This window comes from Diadema setosum, chromosome 7 (genome assembly GCF_964275005.1).
Source record: "Diadema setosum chromosome 7, eeDiaSeto1, whole genome shotgun sequence".
Lineage (NCBI taxonomy): Eukaryota > Metazoa > Echinodermata > Echinoidea > Diadematoida > Diadematidae > Diadema > Diadema setosum.
In genome coordinates this window covers 14935518-14959563 of record NC_092691.1, presented here as the reverse complement: position 1 = coordinate 14959563, position 24046 = coordinate 14935518, and the positions used below count along the sequence as shown (strand labels likewise).

The 24046-nt window shown below is 39.7% G+C and overlaps 1 protein-coding gene across 2 annotated transcripts in view; it reads right to left on the bottom strand.

Moving 5' to 3' along the window:
• LOC140230548 (leucine-rich repeat-containing protein 61-like) overlaps nt 1-24046 on the bottom strand; it is a 140771-nt gene that overhangs the window by 84821 nt on the left and 31904 nt on the right. For both annotated transcript variants that reach the window (XM_072310693.1, XM_072310692.1), the window contains exon 2: nt 21568-21669. In XM_072310693.1, coding sequence (XP_072166794.1) covers nt 21568-21669 — 102 coding nt within the window. The remainder of the gene's footprint in view (nt 1-21567; nt 21670-24046) is intronic.

The following is a 24046-nucleotide window of genomic DNA, read 5'->3' as shown; positions in this document are numbered from 1 at the left end:
CAGGCTACGATCAGCATATTCCAAAGCATTTTGTACCCTTCCTGAGTGATTTCTAGGACACTCCTAGGAATGTCTGCAGTCAGTCTGCAGTGGTTTCTAGGAATGTCCCAGGACAAGGCGATTCGGACCCTTTTTTTCCCCTACATTTGATGCAGAAAGAAAGCTGAAATGACAGAGTTTGCTTCCGCAACCCTTCCTAGTCTTGTCAGGGCTCTAGTACACGTTGGTCCTTATCAGAATGATTGTATGAAGAAAGTTGCCTCATTGAAATTAGCAATGTCATACCATGCTTGACTTAAAATGAAGAAATTACATATGTATGCAGAGTGTACTCCCATTATCATGAAATCCTTGGGACAAGCAGTTTTCTTTTGTTACAACAAAATGTTGTTATAACCGAACAAATACAGTATATGATGAAAATATGCAAACCATGTATACACAGTGCACTCCGGTTATAACAAAATCGTCGGGACCGGCAGTTTTCTTTCGTTATAATCGAACAAATACAGAATATGATGAATCATGCGAACTATGCGTATCCATTTTATGTTGTTTATGTAATATTTATCATACACTGGAAAGGTATGTCAAATGGGATGCTATCTAATCAATTTCATTTAAATGTTACATTTAAGAGAGAGCATAAAATTATTTGTACTGTCATGCCTAGTTTCAAAACACATGCAGGAAATAATGGCTTAGGACTCAGTTACAGCTCATTATTTCAAAGGTTTGTTATTACTAAGGTTCATTACTGTGAAGGCTCCTGAAATTTCAAGGATTCATTATTCTGATTTAAAAAAAAAAAAGAAATTAAATAAAGTTCGTTATTCTTAAGGGTTTGTTCTTCCAAAGATTCATTAGGGCCTATTCCAAAAGCTCGTAATCCATAAAATGATTATATAGGGTCCATTTTCCAAAGATTCTTTTATCCACAAATGAATTAGCTTCATTATTCTCGAGGTTTGTTAATTTTTATTTTAAAAAAATGAGAAAGGTTCACTATTCCAAAAATTTGTTGTTCTGAAGGTTCATCAGTCTAAATATGAAATAAGGTTCACTCTTCCGAAGGTCTGCCAATCCAAAGATTAGAGAAGGTTTGTTTATCCGAAAAAGATGATTGTAAGTTTTGTAATTCTGAAAGTTTGTTAGTGGACTCATCTTTTTCACTTTGGGATTAACGACCCTTTTTCATGTTCCAATTAACAAATAACAGGAATAAAGGAGATTCCTATCATTTTCGGTATTAGCGAACCTCCATAATAAGAACCTCCATAATAAGAACCTTATTGCATTAAAAAATCTTACAAATAGCGAACCTTCAAAGAAACGCCACAGTGTTTGTAATAACGAATCCTATTTCATTTCCGAATTGGCAGACTTTTAGGTATATCAAAATCTGTGTATCTTGTAATAAGGAACTTTTGGAAAAACGACCCTTAATCAATTCCAGATGAACGTATTATAACGGAAGTTCCCCTCTGAAATGGTACGTGACAAGTGGAGTAAACGCAGAGTAATGTGAAGCGTTCACCTATGTAGAGACGCTCTGTTAATGCTTGTTCCGCTACAGATCTTCGTAATCGATCCACACATGAAACTGAGTACATATTCATGCATGCTCTACCTGACAGTGATTCTCCTGGGAATTCTAGGGCCATAGGGTCAAAGGTCAAGGGTCAAAGGCCAGGTTGACTATATAGCCATTCATCCAATTAAATCTAGTACAAGGAAAGTGAACATTCAACACATTTGTGACCAGTTATGTTACACTGTCATCATTATGGCGGAGGCATTCCAGTAGCCATAGCGGCATTTCCAGTACATACTTGTGTTTTCAAATGAAGCATAAAAATAGAAACAGCTTTATGTTCTCTATTAAATGCAAAATTTAAATAATTTAATGAGATAGCATCCCATTTGGCATAGGTTTTCAGCGTATAATGAATATTCAATAAATAACATACAATACAGTGCACTCCCGTTACAATGAACACGGTTATAGCGAAATTTCATTATAACGAAGTAAAACTTCTGGTCCTCAAATTATCGCCATTAAAGTCTATGGTAGAAAATTTGCTTATAAAGAACACAGTTATAGCGAAATTTTCATTATAACAAAATCTTTTCAGGTGAGCTAAAAAGTGAAATTTTCACCATTTTCACTTGACCTTTGACCTTTAACCTCATGACCCCAAACTCTCTCTCTGGAGCATCTTCATTTGGTAGTACAGGTATACTCTAAGTTTCAAGAAAATAGAAAGATCAAATGAGAACTTACCTGTTTGAAATTTGATCTTTATTTTATGAGGGAGTTTTAGGAAGAGAATACATCGAGAGACCCGCTTTGCGCATGCGCAGTCATTTTTCGAAGCATCAAATGTGGCTGCTGGATATTTGAAAGATTATGGAGAACTTAGCCTCAAGTTTGAAAACTTTGGAAGGGAGAGGAGGGAATGTATCCTCTTCCTACAACTCCCTCGTAAAATAAAGATCAAATTTCAAACAGGTAAGTTCTCATTTAATCTTTCTATTTTACTTCTGGAGTCTCCGAAAGAGACTACATTGAGATTTTGAAGCCCAGCGCAGCCATATTTGTAAGAAAGATAACAGAAATGACTCTATGAATTGTCATTTACCAAAAAGGGGCAACTGTTTACCTTGTCTGGTCATTTCTTTAGTAGAGCAGTTGTGAGACACTTGCTCCCATCATCGAGCAAGGGTTTGCTATCATAGAACTTTCTGAAAGTTTTTTCATTCGTCCAGCCTGCCTTCTCAAGGATGAACGAAACTGGCAAGTCTGCTCTGTGTGCAGCTGACGTCGCAGCTGCTCTTGTTGAGTGAGCCTTATATTTTGAAGTGTCGATTCCTGCCGCTGCCATAACATCTTTGATCCACCGGGAGATGGTTTGCGACGTTACTTTCGCATGGGGTCTGTGAAAACTAATAAAGAGCCGACGCTCTTGACCTCAAATTTCCTCAGTCCTCCGCATGTAGGCTTTGATGTAGTTGACTACGCACAATCGACGATCTGGGGGGTAAGCTCTCATGCTCAGTGTGAAGCCTGCATTTCCTGACCTATTTTGTTTCAGTAGCTCGCTGAAATGAGGTGCAACTGATGATCCCTTGAGTATCATGTTGTCCAAATTCAGGAGCTGCAATGACTGTGCTCTCTGTGTTGAGATGAGAGCCATGGGCATGCATAGCTTTTTGGCGAGATCTCGTAGGCTCAGTGCATTTGCCGGTGACAGCTTTCTGAGATAACAAAACACAATATTTACATCCCAAGCATCTACATAGCGAGGTCTTGGGGTTCGGAAATGGAAAACTCCCTTCATAAATCTTGATATCAAAATGTTGTTCCCAACTGTAGAGGCACCATCCTCAAGAACTAGGAATGATGCGAGCGCACTTCTTGCTGTGTTGAGTGCATTGTATCCAAAACCTCCTACATGAAAAAGCTCACTAAGAAATTCTAAAACGAACTGAACACTAGAGTGAAGATGGCTTTTCTTCTTGCTCTTGCAAAAGTCTTTCCACTTCCTTATGACCTACCAATGACCATGAAATAATCAATGTTGTATAGAATATGAAAACAACTAAATCGAGTGGGCATGATGGTCTTCGTGTTCATTTATTGAAACAAATAATTTTTTACATTGCAAACCCCCTAACTCACGTATTTAATATGTCTCTTTCAACAGGCATTTTTCCGAACTCATTCAAACTTGCAAAAGTTATTCCTATTCATAAAAAAGATGACTTTAAATTAATGAGTAATTATAGACCAATTTCATTATTACCAAGTATATCCAAAGTTCTTGAAAAAAATTGTGTATAAAAGGTTACATCAGTTTTTACAAACCAATAATTTATTGATACCCAATCAATTTGGATTTAGAAGCGGATATTCTACTGATTATGCAATCGCTCACATGTGTGATAAAATAATTGAAGCTTTTGTTTATAAGAAGCATGTTATAGGTATATACATGGATTTGTCCAAAGCATTCGACACCATCGACCATGAAGCATTGATACATAAACTTAATACGTATGGAGTACGAGGTCACGCTCTGCTCTGGTTTATAAATCATTTGCAAAACCGTCAACAGTATGTTAGTTTTCAGTCTTATGAATCACACAAACTTGATATTAAATGTGGGGTACCTCAAGGCTCCATTTTAGGGCCTCTGTTGTTTAACATTTATATAAATGATATTGTAAGTTCTTCTCCATCTTTGAATTTTATACTTTTTGCTGAGGATACATCCATTATTACATCAGATTATGATATAGGGACCCTTGTTAATCATTTGTACATTGAATTATTGAATATATTGAATTGGTTTGAATCAAACAAGTTATCTTTGAATGTTAACAAGACAAATTTTGTTCATTTTATAAAACCCTACTCACAGGATCTTAATGTCAATATATCAATTGATGGGTTTTCTTTTTGCGAGAAACAGGTAATTAGATTTTTAGGTATTACAATCGATTTTCATTTGACATGAAATGAAGTCAACATATATCCTGTCTACAAAGGACCCTATCAAGAAATATTGGCGTACTCTGGAAGTTGAAAGATCTCTTATCAGAACAATCCCTGATTATTTTATATAATTCTTTAATTTTGCCTCATATATTGTATTCAAATATTGTATGGGGAAATTGTAGTACAGTATTCATCGCATAATCGGGCATCTGATAATCGGGAACCTCGCTTAAATGACATACGCTTCCCAGAAATATTTCCAATGCATGTTTTTTTCACTGGATAATCGGGTGGGGACCTCTGATAAACGGGACAATTTTTCTTCAAGCGATCTTTGATTTTGTTGATATTTTACACAAAAAATCGACCAAAATACCACGCAATATTTCAAAGATTCCCTATCAGTTGTCGTTTACATCGAATTTACAAAGCAAGCTTCGGACTGGTGTGTTTTGACCTCCGTCCATCCAGTACAGGTACATTTCAGCTCGCTGCCCGCCTTCGCTTTTCTGTACATGTGTATATATGGCGAGCTAGATCGCTACATATTGACAACACATGTACAGTGCAGTGATCGCGGCAAGTATATAAACAATCAGGCCGTGATGATTGAATGATTGAAGGACTTTTCATTGACGTTCCCACATCAGTTCTGGGTAATCATTTCCCATGGTTGTGGATATGTATTTATACGGAATGCCCTACGTGTCCAAGAATTCTACGAATGTTTAAGAATGTGCTAGCTTTTAATCAACATATTTTGTGTTCGAAGAGAGATGACAGAAGAAGAACCCGGTTGCGATTACTCTACATCATTGCGAAAATGCAGGGAGAGCTAGAGGGTCGCGCCGAGGGTAGCGTGGTTGTGTATTCACGTACATGTACAGTACGTCAGTATGCATGTGTGTGTGTGTGTGCGTGTGTCTGTGCACTACATGTATATGTCGTATGCCATTAGTGTATGGTGAGTGCTCATCGCGAAATCAGGCACCCCGCTTAAAGGGGCCGTGTTTGCTACTCCCAACCTGTCCCAATTATGCGATGAATAATTACTAAACTGAATTCACTGTATTTACTCCAAAAGCGTGCTATTCGCATTATTACTGATTCCACATATTTATCTCATACAGATCCTTCATTTCATCGTTTGCATACTTTGAAGCTTCAGGACATCCACATTTTACAAACAGGTATATTTATGTACAAGTACGCAACAAATCAACTTCCCTCTTTATTTCATAATATTTTTCACTTAAATTTGAATATACACACATATCCAACTCGCCGTTCAACAGACTTTCACCTTGTAAACCCCAAAACTGTTTTAGCTCAGAAATCAATTACACATTACGGTCCCGATGTCTGGAATAACCTACCTGATCAATTAAAGCAGTGTACTTCACTTTTTTCCTTTAAAGCTCATTTAAAAAAGTATTTATTATTGAAATATGTTTCCAGTTAGTAGTCTTTGATCAAAGTATTTTTTCTTTCTTTTTTTTTTTTCTTAAGTCTCAGTCAGCCCTGATCCATGCAAAGTGTTTTTTTTTTTCCATTCCCTCCCGTTCCTTTCTTTGATAATGATATTGCATACATTCAGTAAAGCGCATACCTTACCCCCAAAATAGGCATGCTACAGCCTTTATTCTCTCTTACACTGTCACCTGCACTCACGACACACTGTCACTCGCACACACCTACACTTTTATTGTCTACTATACCATGCAGTAGTCAATGGTGCTGTGTGCTGTTTTATTTTTCTTGTTTTAAAGCGCCAAGTTACTACATTTTTCTTTTCTGTTTTTTTTTCTCTAGCAAAATGTGTTTCGTGCATTAAGATTAAGAGTTTTATGAGTACATATATAATTGGTGTTGTATTATATTGGTATCACATATTCAGATAGGGCCTCATCCACGTCAAGCTCTGCTTATGATGACGGTCCCCTGTATTGATTTCTCCTCTGTTAATAGATACAGTATGCCTTAATATGTTATTTTGATTCATATGTCACTTCAGATTGATGTTGTTACACAAATGATTTTTTTCTTTGTATTGATTTGTATGTTATCTGCATCATTCTGTTTTCATTTGCAATTGTATTCGGAGAAAGAAAATGCAGAAATAAACCAAACCAAAAACCAAATTATGTACACACAATATTGCTTCTGGGTAAAGGCTCTCCAAGGAGCGGCCAAAATGTCCACAATTTCCTTCTTTAGTCCTGTCCTTTCGAAGGGCTGCCGCATAACCGAATTGAGAAGATCAATTCGATCATACAAGGGATGTGGTTCTTGCGTTACAGGTTGTGTTGATAGGTTCCTACTCCTTGTAATTAGCAGTGCTTCACCCTTTAACATCCTTTTCAGCTTAGGAAACCATGCCTGTGTGGGCCAATTTGGCACTACCATTATGCCTTCAGCTCTATCTGCCCTAATTTTTTGAAGACATCTTGGGATGAGACAGAATGGGGGAAAGGCATAGAATTTGAATTCTTCCCAATCCAACGTAAATGCATCTACGGCTTCTACATTTGGATCTGGCAACCAAGTGACATACCTCTCAAGTTGGTTGTTTAGTCTGGAAGCAAAGAGATCAATGTCTGGAAGCCCAAAAACTGAAACTAGTTTGTTAAAGGCTTGCTTGTTAAGCATCCATTCATTTTGGTCACTGAACTTTCTAGACCTGCTGTCTGCCTCAGCATTCTCAATCCCTGGAAGGTGTGCTGCAGTAACCCGAATGTTACGTTCCATGCACCACCTCCATATGTCTCTAGCTGCACTGTCACAATCCTTGGACTTAATACCTCCCATGTTATTCAAATAAGCAACTGCTGTTGTGTTATCTGACCTAAGGAGGACGTGAACATCATGTAAAGAAGAACAAAGAACATCAGTCCAAACCCGGCTGCCAGTGTTTCCAGGTAATTGATATTATTTCTAGCTCTTTTCATTTCAAGATCATTCCATCTGCCTCCTGTTTCCATGGACAGATTTGTGGCTCCCCAACCAAGCCCACTAGGTCTGTACGCAGCTCAAGTGTAGGTCTGTTACGCTTTAATAGGTGCACATTCCTCAATGACATGATTAATCCACCATTTGAGCTCTTCTTTCCCTTCTAATGACAGCTTCATAGGTCTGTCAAAATGGCCTTTGTTAGCTTTAAGGGCGGCAATTTTGTCATGTTCTAGGCATCTGTAGAAAAGAGGGCCATGTTGGACTCCAGGGAAAGTAGCTATTATCTTCCCGATAACATGTGACGCCTGCCTGATTGTGGGTCTAGTATTGTCAAGCAAATCTGAACAGACTGTGATAATGTCCTGCATTTTCTCTTCTGGCAGGGAGATAGTCATATCACCCGTGTGCATCTTAAACCCTAAGAATGTGAGCTCTTGTTGGGGTTCTAGCATAGATTTCTCCTCGTGGACTACGAAACCTAGTTCAGACAGGAGATTTGTGGTTGCACGTACAGCCTCCTTTGCTTGTTCTATTGACTCTCAGATAATGAGAGTATCATCAAGGTAGCCTAATACTATGTGCCCCATTTCTCTCAGTGTAGCGAAAACAGGTTTCATGAGCTTGGTGAAAAGTCTGGGCGCTGTGCTGAGCCCATTTGGTAGGACTATGAATCTGGAAAATTTCCCTTTCCATGGAAATTTCAAGAATTTTCTGTATTCAGTGTCAATAGGGATGGAGTAGTAAGCATCTTGGAGGTCGACTGAGGCTAGGAAATCTCCTAGGGAGATTAAAAGGGCAGCTGTATGAATGTTATCCATTTTGAAGTGTTGTACACTCACACACTTGTTTAAATCTGACAAATCAAGTATTAGTCGGATACCCCCATTTTTCTTGGGTCGTGTGAAAATGTTGGAGAGAAATTCTCCTTCTTCATGACCACATTCTTCGGTAACAATAGTCAGTAAGCTTGAGATCTCTCTGTCAATACAAGCTGAATTGTGCTGGTTTGGTTTGTATTGAATGAAGGGCCTATCCCTCCTAGGGGGCATACATGCTTCTTCAAACTCAATTTTGTAACCCCCGATTGCTGCCAAAATAAATGGATCAGCTGTGATTTGGCACCATCGCCTGTAAAAAAGCCTCACTCGACCTCCGACTGCCACTGGAGCTTCCTTGGAATACATTGCACACATGTACAAATACATTGGGGACTGCATGTATGATCATGATGTGAATCGAAACTACCTACCTCTTTGGGTATGCTGGTAGTTATTTCTTGCGCTGCATTGGAGGCCTGTGCTGAGGAGCCTGTTGTGGGGGGCGGCTCGCTGTGTGGGGTGGTGGCTGCTTGCTGTGACCCCACTGAGGGCGCTGACCTAAAAAAGGCCTGCTACTACCGCCGGCTGTGTTGGTCTGTGTGTTGAAGCAGCTGAACTTGCAGTCCAGCCGGCGCTTCTGTATTGTCGCTTGGAGAAAGCTGCTCCCCTGTACGGGTGGTATGTACTAGACTGTGGCCGCGAAATTGGGTTTCTCATCACCCCTGATGGAGCTTTCTGCTCCTCTCTGAGATCTTTCATTCTCTTTCCCAATTCATCCCCGAATAGGAATTTAGTGACGGGAGTGGAAGGTTTGCAAAGATGAGAGTGGCTGCCATGTCCGGCTTGATAAGCTCTTTCCTCAACGAATTGAGTTCAAAATTGGCATTGCACAGCAATGCCAATGCGTCCTGCTGTGTGCCAGTCAGCCGAGGTGATGGGAAGGACTGTATTAGCGCGCTCAGGCCCTTTGTCAGCGACTTCTGCACACGCTGTAACTTAGCATCTCTACTGCGTGTGTGTTGCGGTAGGTTATCCCAGATCGGGCCGTTCACCTTCGGTGTAACGAGGTAAACACAGTTGCTCAGGGCTGGGTACTTAGACGCCGTCTCTTCCAACACTTTTTCTTCTAGCGCCAGGGATTGTTGTTAGACAGTTTGTTCATGTTACTTGTTAATGCCCTCTATTGACGGCACCACCCGAGTGTCTCGGGCCTGGTTCAATAAATCCCTTCACACCCTACTCGAGGTCGTCTGGAGTTTCGTTATTCGACTGGCGTGGTGGCAGCGTCAGGATCAATGCAACGACCCATTTTAGAACGCGTAACTAACTAGGAATCAACGGAACCTCGCTCAAGCCTTGAGGTCAGACGTTCAGCATGTCATTTGTTGTGATAACGTCGGGTAGGTGTTCCAACCTTGTGACTGGATAGCCCCACGTATAATACACGTGGGCACATGTGCCGACACACAGGCGCAGCCCCTCCACCCTGATGGTGGTGGACCAGGCCCGGGTCCACCGGCACACACCGAGCTTCGCGTGCAGACGAAGTGGTACGCAAGCATCGCGCAGCAACCATGTATTCTATGTGAACTGTGTGAGTGACGTCCCTACCCGTTCCCGTGATTGTTGGTCGGCAGCCAGATGCACAACCTCCACCAGCCTCCAGCTGTAGCTTGCCTACAGTCCAAGCATTCTGGGCGAGATGTGTACTATGATGCTGTGGCCGTGTGCATCGCTTGCACGCGGACATGTATGCGAGCAGCTCAACGACTCCGGCATCGCAGCACTGTTCTGGCTCGTTGCGGTTGCTGTCCCCTCACCGTTCCTGTATCCGTCTCCACATATTCTGTCCCGTCTTCATATCTTTCTGTGCACGTTCATCACCTGAGTGTCCTTCATCTTACTCGTGAGCTGAGATTCTGTTCATCATCCGGTTGAGCAGTCCTGGGATGTTCATCTTCTCCAGCCTCGCGGAGTCGTATATGTCAGCCGCCAGCCATCAGTATGTTCTACAGTTCCCCGCTCCATCACACAAAACGATGTGTGGGGTGCCACGGATCTCTCATGTCATCTGTACCTGGCCCTGAATTTGATTCTGTCTTGTCTACATCCTCATCGTGTTTTTATCGCATTCTTCTCGTCTTTTTTCCTCTCAGTCGCTGTGCCCTGTGGCATCGCTTGTCGTAATTCATTCTTGATGCTCGAGTATTTGGCAATCAAGCTCCAGACTATGATGGAATCACCTAGAAGCCCCTAGTAATTTCTCCAATCTGTGATACACGTAAGTTTTTTTTTTTTTTCCGGAAATCAGATGGACATTATGTTGATGTTTAATTTTTTTTAAACTATTGATTTAATGTTTATATTGAACTCTGCCACAGTATGTCCTTCACGTACATGTATTTCTTGCTTGTCTTTGTCTTGTAATCTTGTCGTCATTGTTATTTGTTGTGACAGGGGAAGAGGAAGAATGAAACGTGATGATTAACGGTTATATGAATGATTGTGTTTCTTATAATCTAATGTTAGGCCCTTAAGTCTGAAGTTAAATATTGTTAATTGAATAATATTGTTTGTTTCTAATTTACTAGTTGGTAAGAAGGTAAAGAGAAATGTGATAATTGAGATGTTTTATCATTGTATATGTATAATGGTATGTTATATGCACACATGATGTTATGATATGCGCATTATGATGTTTAATCTTATTGATGTTGGAGGAAAATGAGGTTAGCTTTGATAGTGATTTTAATAGTAATGATTGTATGTAGAAGGAAATACGGGAATGAGAAGTAAAGAGAAGTTGTGTTCTGATTGTATTTGACAGTATTTGTATTGTTATGATTGTAACAGTAATGAATGTGTAAGGAAAGAAATAGGAAAGGAGAAATGAAAGGAAGTTACATTGATTGTAATAGTAATAATAGTATACGGAAAGAATTGGGGAAGGAGAAGTGAAAGGTTGCGTAATGATTGAAATTAGTATATATGTAATGACAGCATAAAGAAAGGAGTAGGGAAGGAGAAATATAAGAGGTTGTGATCTTAATGTTATTTTTGATCTTAAAGTTAATCTTGATTGTTTTGATAGAGTATGTGAATGATAAATGGCAATGATGTTTAGTTATTTATGTTGATATGTTGATGATTGTATGCCTTTCACAATGTATACCAAATGTAGCATGTGCAAGGTAGTAGTACATATAACGAGTTACACTGTAGGAGTGAAGTGTAATTATTTGTTATTTGTTCCCATTTCCACTCTTTTATTCAGGATAGAAGATTCTTACGGATAATGATAATTTTATCTTAAGAACAAGATGTTTTAGTATGAATAGTTGAATACACTATTCAGTTTTCAGCTTAGTGTATTAATAGTAATATTTTGTGGAATTTGTTAGTTTATTGCTAAGTACTGCTTGCAAGAAGTTGCAGGTACATCATGTGTTGGTTATTTTATTGAGCATACCCATCAGAGCCATCGGCATGGGGTTGCCTGTTTTAATGAGGAATATCCTGGGGTTGATAATTTTTGTTGGTGTTATTATGCCAAACTATTTTCTCACTTGCCATATATTTTGGTGTTGTTTTATATGGTGGTTTAGTGATATCTGTTATTGAAATTACAGAAGATTGTGCCAATGCGGTCATTATAAAACGAATGATTTTATGATCGGGTTTTACAATTAACCTGACATTTCATCTACAGTTTCAGTTGTTTTTCCTATGATGATACCCACCTCTCCACTGATTGTGGCTCAAAGCTGTTTTTGTGAACCCCCTCTTGGTTATGAGAATTTTTTATTGATCAGTTTATTTCGTGTTACTATTTATTCTTAATCAAATTCATAGGTAACTTGTCAGTATTTATATTATTGGACAATAAGTAGTCCCCAGACTCACAGTCATCCAACGATTATGCTTAAGTAGCAATCAGTTTTAAGCCTGTGTTTTATTGTATAGATGGTCATGTGAGTACCAAATGAACAACCTGGCCTTACGGATATACGGATCATGCTTATTTTTGCCTGTGTATGTAATCAAGTTTATATTATTTTTTGGATGGTGATTTTGTGACATTTAGATGGTTCTGTTCAGGTCCTTAGAATTACCATTGTTTTTGTTAGATGATTGTGATAGTTCTACGCTGTTGTTCCATTGGTAACCAGTATATTTGGTCCCAATGCAAGTCCTGCCTATTTTGTAGGCATCTTAATTTTTTTTTTTTCAGGGGATTGTAAAGTAACAAAGCCTTCATCGTTTCCGATGATTATCTCCATATTATGTGACTGAAGTTTTTATATAATAGTTTAGCTTGCCTTGTTGGGACCCGCCACATACAATGTACGCGGGCCTGGCTGTTTATAATAGTATAGTACACGTTGTAGTTATCCCTATTCAGTTTTTCATTTAGCGACAGAAGGGGATATAGAAGATGTGATCAGGGTGATTTGAGTGTATGATTATAAAGATGTTATTATACACGGTGTGAAGTTTATGTCAGCACATTGTGTTTCTTAACCACTACACATGGTAAAGATTTCTAATGGTCAGAATTATTGTAAAGCCAATGCAAGTTTTATTTTTGTGATATGATGTTTTAATCTATATACTTTTATTATATCTTGATCTTGATAAGAAATCGATGAGTGTAAATTGATATTGTGTGCAATAACAGTTTTATGTTGAAGAGTTTTCTTTTGTTGAGTGTAATTTTAGACGCATGCACTTCCTATCGCATAATGAAGGTAATCAGTGTTGCAGTTTAACGGCCAGTAGGATTTTTTATTTAATTTAGTCATGGTAAGTTACTGTAAATGGTTATAGCCAACTCCTTATGGGTAATTTATAAGCCCAATGGTGATCTGCATTTGTTTGTGTTATCAATATTTTTTTTTTATATTGATCGATCTAATAAGAAGGAAAGAAAGAAGAAAAAGGCAGTCACGCCAGGGATTGTTGTTAGACAGTTTGTTCATGTTACTTGTTAACGCCCTCTATTGACGGCACCACCCGAGTGTCTCGGGCCTGGTTCAATAAATCCCTTCACACCCTACTCGAGTTCGTCTGGAGTTTCGTTATTCGACTGGCGTAGCAGGTGGCTGATGAGGTAAGTAGTAGAGCTGGCTAAGTCCTCGTCCACCGGTATCCCCGTATCACCCGGCTTGGCCAATTTTGCTGCGAGAACGGGAATTTCTTGCACGACGTCTGCCGCGTCTGATGCAAATTCGCCTTCTTCCCTGTTGGCTTCGCCCGTGTCACGCACGTGCAGCTCCCCACACTGTTGAAAATCAGTTTCAGGGATTTCACACTGTCCGGCGCTGTGCGCCTCATCGTACGCCACAAAATGGCGCGATGCCGGTTTCGGCGTGGAGTTTACACTGGGCAGCGCGTCAACCACTTTACTCAGAAGACTTTCCAGTCTCAATAGTCTGTCCTCGACATCCGAGGATTTTTCGGCCGTCTTTGGGCCCCACTTCGATTGCGGCACTTTACCCGCCATGTTAGTACCGGAACCCGTATCCAACTTAACTAATTTCTTTTTCGGCTTGACTTTATTGTCTGTCGGAGAGGAACGTTCTTCGCAAACAACGTTGATGCTTTCCGCTGCGCCGGGCTTAGCCGGATGATGCAGCTGCTGGAGCTGTTGTGCCTCCATCACGATGTAGCCACCGCAAGATTTTGTGGAATGAGGCAGCTACAAGAGGCTGTGCTTGCCGCCTTGCTAAGCACCAAATAATCGTTGTACGATATAGGAAGATTGCGGAAATCTAAATTCCACTTACTGCAGGTTTCTAGAACTGTCAGAACTGCGAAAACGCAATGAAAAACCAGATAATTTGACTGCGATAGGGGATCTACATTTGAATACTCGTGCGTAGAAAAGCGATATGACTGCGCGTGCGCAAAGCAGGTCTCTCAATGTAGTCTCTTTCGGAGACTCCAGAAGTAAAATACCTTCCGGCATTGCATAGATATGGGGGAAATACAATGTAGTGAAATTTTGTGCATTTGACCTTGACCTTTTGACATTTGGCCTTGAGCACGTGCATCCAAAAGTTGATAGGCACAACTCCAACTCTGCCTACTCATACATATACATGTATGCAACATTTAATAGGTCTCAAATGGTCTTTTTAGTTACACTTTCCACAAAATTGATTACAGATGGAGGGACGGATGGACAGACGAGCGGACGGACAACCCAAAAACATAATGCCTCCGGTGACTCTTCACGGTGGAGGCATAATAAACAGTGATAGTTTAGGATTTGGTTACAGTTGGTTATTTCAGAGGTTTGATCTTCTGAAGGCTCGTTATTCCGAAAGTTTGTTATCGAAGGTTTGTTATTCAGGAGCGTTGTTCCGAAGGTTCACTATCCCTAGAATTTGTTATTCCTAAGGCTCGTTAAATTGAGAGATTTTTACCTGAAGCTTCATTCTATCAAAGTTTCCTCATTCCGAAAGTTCATAATTAAAGTAGTGATAAAAGGTTCATCGTTCCGAAGATCCGCCAATCTGAAAACCAAATCAAGCGTGTTATCCCACAGGCTTGCCAATCCAAAAAAGAAAAAGATTCCTTTGAAGGTAATATCAGATTAGTAATTCTGAAGTCGGAAGTTTATTAAGTATACTCGCCTTTCTTTTCTTTTTTACAAATGGACTATTAAACAAACCTTCGGAATAACAAAGATTCCCATCACTTTCGAATTTATTTATTTTTTTTTTTTGCTGTCACTTGATTGCAGAATATAGCATTGTCTGTAAGACTGATTAATTCAGTGGTTGATATCATATTGCTCATTGGCACATTGCATAGCCCCATTATACATGATTATGTGAGGTATTAGGGAGGTGACTGTCTGCGTTGGAAAGACAATAATTCACTTGTGCTGGTGTATACGCCTCACCCCAACTTTACAGCTTTATTTTAAAAATAGTGCAGCCTTATCGCCAACAAATATGGTAAACCTTTGAAATGACACAACAAATGTTTGGAATAACAAACTCCATTTCACTTTCAAAATATTAAAACACATCTAGGTATATCTAAATTTGTGTTTCATAATAACAAACCTGGGAAATAATAAAGCAACCTTATTTCACTCCAGATTCATATATACCAGTAATAATGCAAGTTCTCCTCGGAAATAGTGTCTGACACAGAAAGTGAACGCACAGCGATTTCTAAAACATACTGAAATGCGAAGTGTTCACTCATGCGGTGACGCTCTAAATATTCTGCTATGTATTTTGTAAGCGATCCACATTTTGTTACAACAGAGCACAGTATGTTTTTTTCTTTATCAATGGAACTAAAAAAATGATTTCATTCAGATAACAAAAATCTTCCCACAATTTTGTTTGTTAAGAGTGAATTTTGTATCATAGACTCTACTGACAACGATTTTTGGACCCAAAACTTAATTTCCCTAAATTGAAATTTTGTTACAACCGTCATAGTAACGGGAGTATCCTGTATAGTACGAATGCTTTGTCTAACGTGACAATTCCACAGTATGTAGGCAGTGAGGTCCACGAGGGGTTTTAGCATGTTGCTGCGACATGCTAAAGTTTTTGCGTGACATTCTAAGCGCCATGCCAAAAAAACTGCGACATGCTAAAAATAACTAACTTGCAAACGACTTGTAAGCGTGCTCCTTGTTGAAAGGAGCAGCAGTTTACAAGCGCAAAAAGTTATCCACACAGACACCGCACCGATCACAACAACGCGGCTCAACAACATACATGTAGCTACAGTACTAGCACACCACCACGTCACACACTTGCTCACTCACATGTACATGCCATGGGATTGCGCTCTGATTCGGGATCCACACACACAGCAATTTGTGTGAAGTTACACCTAGCCACAGACAGCCGCCTGTGTGTACATACATGACGGTATTGTGAGAGGGAGAGACAGGACAGAAAGAGAGGGTCGGAGGCCGAGGGAGGCTGAGTAAGGCTGACACGTGCTCGCTTGTTGTCACGCTTGTCGTCGGGTTACGCAAAAACAAACGATATGAAATGCATGCCCCCCTCAGCCAAAGGTTGTATTTCTTCGCTGCTTTGGTTTGTTTGTTCGTTTGTCTGCCTGTCTGTCTCTCTATTCGCAAAATAAGTCAAAATTTGGGAACAGATTAGGATGAAATTTTCACCGAAAAATAAATAAAGAAAAATGTCCGTAAATTTCAAAACGAAATCAGTGTGTCATTTCGAACGTTCTGCCAGTGAAATTTCGGAATAAAACGACTGCCCCAAAACAGTTACAGTTTTCTTACTCTGAGGGTTCGTTACTCCGACAGAAATTATAATGATAGAATAATGCTAGATTCTTTATTCTGAAGGTTCGTTAATCCAAAAATAATAAAGAAAAAATTGTCCGTTAATTTCACAATGAAATCAGTTTTGTTATTTCGAACGTTCTGCCAGTGAAATTTCGGAATAAAACGACGGCCCCAAAACATTTACACTTTTCTTTTACTCTGAAGGTTCGTTAATCCGAAAGAATAATGATGATAAAATACTATAGATTCTTAATTCTGAACGATCGTTAATCGGAAAACAAAGAAATGTTCGTTTATTTCCAAGCAAAAACAGTTTTGTTATTTCGTACTTTCTGCCAATATAATTTCGGAATAAAACTACGGCCCCAAAACAGTTACAGTTTTTGTACTCTGAGGGTTCGTTACTCCGAAAGAATATATGATAAAATAATACTCTCCATTCTTAATTCTGAATGAACGTTAATCATAAAATGTTCATTTATATCCAAACGAAATCAGTTTTGTTATTTCGAACGTTCTACCAGTATAATTTCGGCCCCAAGACGGTTACAGTTTTCTTATACTCTGAAGGTTTGTTATTCCGAAACAATAACGATGATAGATAATACTAGATTGTTTTCTGAAGGTTCGTTGATCGGAAAATAATAAAGAAACAAATGTTTGTTAATCTCTGAACGTAATCAGTTTTGTTTATTTTGAACATTAATCTGTAGTACCGACCTTTAGTGTTGTTACAGACCTTCGAAGTACTCAGTAATGATGAATCGTTTCACTTTATGATTAAATAAACCTCAGGAATAACGACCATCACTCGTGTAATCAGGAAGGTACATTTTTGTATGATATCTCTTTGATGTCATGGCCAAACTACCGCAGTAGGCCTATACCTAGAAAGGAAAGTGCAACGATATCCCGAAAGTTTTCGCTTCTCGATCGCGCATCTGCATGCAGTAGGCCTACCACGTGGTCGAGCAGACGGCGAGAAAGCAAAAACAATGTTAGTACACGGGGCGCGTTGTTGCGATGTAGAGATGGTTAATTATTGCAATGGTGAAACAGGAAAGGCCTAAAAGAAAACAGAATCTTCACCATCGGCACCTACTTCTCTTTCATTTATTATTTAGGAACTGCTGCCAACAAAAGATACGGAGTTTCTGCATTGTTTCTGTGAGAATATGCCCCTCACAACGCTCACTACATCTCCGTGAAAATGTCGCATTTAGTGGCATTTTTAGCGGCGATTTATCTGTGTTGTATTGAGCATTAGCGAAGGCTTCCGCGCTTTGTTAATGCGATGTTTCCGATCCGAGCTACGTATGTAGATGAGAGCCAAGAGACTACTATATTAATGATTTTTATCCTGGCATTGCAGAGTTATCATGGTGATCAAAGTGTTCAAAATATGGCTAAGATAGCACCAGAGAGCATCTAGAACCCTAGAGCTTCCAGGGCCCTTAAGCGGGCCCTGGACCCCGGCCGCAAGGGACTTTGCGCTCGTGATGTGCGCTTCGCGCACACATACTTTCAAGATCACTTTTTTCCACTGCGACATGCTAAAATTTCAAGTTGTGGACCACCCTGATGTAGGGGCTCTACAGGTGATATGACTGAGGGAAATGAATGTGAGCGTAATGCAGAGACTCCAACTCTTCCGCTTTCGATGGGAGATCTCAAGCCAAAAGCCCATTTTTGCAAAATCTCCCGTTCTCCCGCTTGAGATTTAATTTTTCCTGTCCTGGCTCCCGTTGGAAAGCATTTCTTACTTAATGCCATTCTATGTTGAAAACAAGAGACCCGCGGGTCTAGCGCTCACCTGAGTATCGCAAGTTCACCTTTCACGCAGTCACTAATCTAAATTATTCACAGCTCTACTAAAAATTTGACCAGGCTTCTCAAGTAGAAGATGAAAATGTACAATAAGGGCTGAAATTTTTAAAGATTCCTTAATTTGGGGGGATTGGGGGCCCCCTGGGGCCCTCTGGGTGGGGCATGGTGCCCATTTTGATAAATTGAGATCCTGACCCCCTAGGGATGCTACCTGCCAAGTTTGACGAAAATCCATCATGAGGTTTTCAGGAAGAAGATGAAAATGTACAATTCAGGCCCCCATTTGGACTTCCCAACCCCCCCCCCCTGCCCCCAAGAGGGGCACCCCTGGATTTGCTATGAACAAACTTGAAACTACAGTCATTAATGTACTCACTCATAGTATTATCTTAGCTCTATGACTTCTGATTCTAGAGAAGATTTTTAAAGATTCCTTCATTTTGGGGGGTTTGGTGGGGCATGGTGCCCATTTTAACAAATTGAGATCCTAACCCCCTAGGGATGCTACCTGCCAAGTTTGGTGAAAATTGGTCATGGGGTTCTCAAGAAGAAGATGAAAATGTATAATTTAGGCCCCATTAGGACCCCTCCCCACCCCCCTCCCCTGGGTCCCAAGGGGGGCACCCCTGATTCTGCCATGAACAAACTTGAAACTACAGTCATCAATGTACTAACTCATAGTATTAACTTAGCTCTATCACTTCTGGTTCTAGAGAAGAAGATTTTTACAGATTTCTTAATTTTGGGGGGTTTGGGCCCCCCTGGGGGCCCCCTGGGTGGGGCATGGTGCCCATTTTAACAAATTGAATTCCTAACCCCCTAGGAATGATACTTGCCAAGTTTGATGAAAATCAGTCTTGGGGTTTTCAAGAAGAAGATAAAAATGTAAAAGTTTACGCACGACGGACGACGGACGAAGGGCGATCGCAATAGCTCACTTGAGCCTTTGGCTCAGGTGAGCTAATTAAGCCTTAGATAGCACGGCTGCAAAGAACTTCGCGCTTTGGGCACATAAACTTGGAGTCTCCCGTTTGCTAGGGGTTTCAGGCGGGAGAATCTCCAGATCAGAAGATGCTTGGGGTTGGAGTCTCTGGTAATGTTGCATTACCACCAACCAGAGCAAGCATTCATACATGTATCACCAACTGCTTGTCATTGCAAACAAAGCCTGCAATTTTTTTTTATGTCATGTTTCAACATTCCAGCTCAAAATCTGGAATGTTTCTACAGTGTAAGCAATTAGTAGTTCCTACATCATGGGATATAGACATACTACCAATTATTTGATTAAGTTCATCCCAGTGCACTTTTGAATGTGACTTTTACTGAGGCATTCTCAACAAAATATTTTCTCTCTCCAATGATGTCAATAAAATGATTCCTTAATTTACAATATTCACTTATATATCAGATAGTCATTTGTATGCAAGCACCCCTACCCCACTTACCATTGATTATGACCTGTCTTTATGATACAGTGTATACTCATCAATGTGTACTTTGCTCATTACTTAGTCTTGAAGGCAAGTTTCTAAAAGGCATACAATATCAAATTCAAATTTTTGTAACAGGAATCTGATTTCATATCTATCTGCCTAACTCCAGACAGGTATCTCCAAGTATCTAGCATGAGCATTATATTCACTTTTAATTAATATAGTATTACCTGGTACAGTGTACAATATCATTAGATGTGTATGCGTTATGAAATGGGACATTGGCAACAGTTTTTATATTATTACTGGTTTAATAATTTAACAAGAGACCCGCTGGTCTAGCGCTCACCTGAGTATCGCAAGTTCACCTTTCACGCAGTCACTAATCTAAATTATTCACAGCTCTACTAAAATTTGACCAGGCATTCTCAAGTAGAAGATGAAAATGTACAATAAGGGCCCAAATTTTTTAAGATTCCTTAATTTGGGGGGATTGGGGCCCCCTGGGCCCCTATGGGTGGGGCATGGTGCCCATTTGATAAATTGAGATCCTGACCCCCTAGGGATGCTACCTGCCAAGTTTGACGAAAATCCATCATGAGGTTTTCAGGAAGAAGATGAAAATGTACAGGCCCCCATTTGGACCTTCCCAACCCCCCCCCCCCCCTGCCCCCAAGAGGGGCACCCCTGGATCTGCTATGAACAAACTTGAAACTACAGTCATTAATGTACTCACTCATAGTATTATCTTAGCTCTTTAACTTCTGATTCTAGAGAAGATTTTTAAAGATTCCTTTATTCGGGGGGTTTGGGCCCCCCTGCAGGCCCCCTGGGTGGGGCATGGTGCCATTTTAACAAATTGAGATCCTAATCCCCTAGGGATGCTACCTGCCAAGTTTGGTGAAAATGGGTCATGGGATTCTCAAGAAGAAGATGAAAATGTACAATTTAGGCCCCATTAGGACCCCTCCCCTCCCCCTGCCCTAGGTCCCAAGGGGGGCACCCCTGATTCTGCCATGAACAAACTTGGAACTACAGTCATCACTGTACTAACTCATAGTATTAACTTAGCTCTATCACTTCTGGTTCTATAGAAGATTTTTACAGATTCCTTAATTTTGGGGGGTTTGGGCCCCCCTGGGGGCCCCCTGGGTGGGGCATGGTGCCCATTTTAACAAATTGAGTTCCTAACCCCCTAGGAATGATACTTGCCAAGTTTGATGAAAATCAGTCTTGGGGTTTTCAAGAAGAAGATGAAAATGTAAAAAGTTTACACACGACGCACGACGGACGAAGGGCAATCGCAATAGCTCACTTGAGCCTTTGGCTCAGGTGACTAATAAAACACAAGCATTCAATTAAATCATTTTAATTCCTTGTTTGACATACATGCACTATCTGGTTTCTTTTCATATTTGTATAACAGTAGATGTTACACTCTTTCAGCACATTTATGCATGTAGGACTAAGATGCATAAAACAGCATTTGCAGCACACAAACCCAACAGCAGAGCACATTCATGTACTCAAATAATATACATTGTACCATGTAAAAATAATTAGTCACAGTAAAGATATGTTTTCTCTCCATCTCATAGGGAAAGGAATTTTCCAAATCAAATACTGCAAATTTGTAAATATTCACAATAATCACAATGATTGGAACATGAAACTGGTGTGAAAATCTTAATCTACACCCAGTCAAAGGCAAACCCCTTCAAAACCTGTGACACAGTTAATTACCTTTCTCTTTCAATTTGAGATGAAAGATGCTGTCCAGCTCAAATTCACCACTCCATATCTTCAATAGCTGGGTCGTCAATTTGTTGCCCGATGGAGATTCCTCTTGATAAATTAGAAAGATAAATTTTGTGATAATTGAGAGAGAAATTGTAATGAATGTAGAATTCTGGATTAAAGTCCAGTACCATGGTCAAGTTTACTTTAAACAGTTAAATCTGACAAAAAGACAGGCTAAGATTTTATAAAACTCAGTAATGGATGTAGGTTTCCCTAAAATAGGTATAATTCATATTTTTATGTAACAAAATGTCCAATGATACCATTAAAAACAGCTAAGTTCAATTCAACTCAATTAAATTCAAATTTTATTTCATTTTTCGAAAAAGAACATAGACATTTCACTTTCTTTGATAAAGCAGAATAAGGTTTCATAAGCAAAACAACGACAAGGCAAGTACCATTCGCGTATAAGAAATTGTACGCGAATGGGATATAACAGATTAAAAAAAGATATAACAGATAAAACGAGATATAAAAGGGTAAAAATTTATAACAAAAAAGAAATGTGCCATAAAAACTGAACATTGGGCTCTTAAAGTTCATTGACCCCTGCTGTGACCTTTGACCTTGTGGTGACCATCCACTCCCAAGGGACATCTACCATCCAAGTATGGTCACAAACGGAGTTATGGATCAAAAGTATGACCCATAATAGAAACGCGCCATAAAAACTTAACATTGGGCACTAAAAGTTTGTTGACCCATGCTTGTGACCATTGACCTTGTGGTGACCATCCACTCCCCAAGGGACATCCACCATCCAAGTTTAGTCACAAATGGAGTTATGGATCAAAAGTTATGACCCAAAATAAAAATGCGCTATAAAAACATAACATTGAGCTCTAAAAGTTGGTTGACCCCTGCTTGTGGCCTTTGACCTTGTGGTGATCATCCACTCCCCAAGGGACATCTACCATCCAAGTTTGGTCACAAATGGAGTTATGGATGAAAAGTTATGACCCATAATAGAAACGCGCCATAAAAACTTAACATTGGGCCCTAAAGTTCATTGTCCCCTGCCTGTGAGCTTTGACCTTGAGGTGACCGTCATATATGGTAAAATGTGAAACTTTGTATGACCTCTCTTCCCTCGAAGTTTGATTGCAATTGAAGCCCAGAGTAAAGAGTTACTGAAGTTTTTGTAGCGTTACGGAGACAGATGACGGACGGACGGACGGACGACAGATGCACAGACGCCGCAGGCGATCCCTTAGTCTCCCCTTACCTCCAGTGGGCTCGACAAAAACTGAAAAGAATATAAAATAATTGTGGAACCTTGTAGTAATATGTTGTCACGAAAACTGAAGTGATAAAGATGAAATAACAATATGCAAACTTCGGAAAATGGAGAACTCACTAAAAAGACAAAGCTTGTAGAATGTGGTGCCCTCAGGAACAGAATGTCAACAGCAAAATAAGTCGATACACAAAGAAAACAAGGTATGAAACTTGTCACTTTAAGACGAGTTAGGTGATGTGTTTGGGGTCACCACACACTAGTCAACCGCCATCAACACATTTCAAAAGGGGACAGCTAGCAATGGAAGCAGCACTATGTATGGTGTAATGCTATTAAATTCAAAAACAATAACACCCTTATATAAGTATGCCTCAATTTCGACTTTCATATTCACAGAGGATGTGAGATAGTGGACTTGAAGTTATGCTGAAATATGTTTATGAAGTCCAGTTCTATGTACCTTCAAAAGTTAGATACAATTCGACAAACTGTTTATGTAATTATGTCATGCAAAACAAAGGGAGATCGCATGTGCATGTGTGAGGAAGTGAGTCGATGTTACAAGCTTTCTGTATATTTCCAAAGAGGTCTTCGACATGAACAAAATGAAACATGCCAATAAAGAATTTTCAAAGGGTCATCTTAACTTTAACAATGGGCTTTTTAAAATATGAAATTTGACCCTTATTTGCATAACCAAGATGGCTATGTCTAATCTTGCAGTCATTATATAACATTATCACTTTGGTAAATTGTGCAAGCCTGCAAACAATTTTGCAGCTGTCGAAGCAATGCAGCCTCTAACACAAAACTAAGAAAAATCATGAATTTCCTTTTTGAATGAACGGGTAAAGAAGAACAAGTGTTCACATCAGGATAACAAATGTGCCTGCGTGAACATGCATTGTACTGCTAGACGGAATGTGGTCTGCCAATGCTTGTGATGGTGCCATCTATTACCAGGTATTTCCAGCAAGGGGCTGGTTTGACCATGGTTACAGTTGTATACCATGTGGTCAACCAATGTGCAATTTATAGGAGAATGATTTTCTCATAGACATTGTGAACAAAATTTTGAATTCATTATTTCCAAAAGTCTTCAACATTTGAAAGGGAAGCTAGTGTACAACATCAAATAAAATCATATCTTTTGGGAGCTACAATGGAATCCGAAAGGTG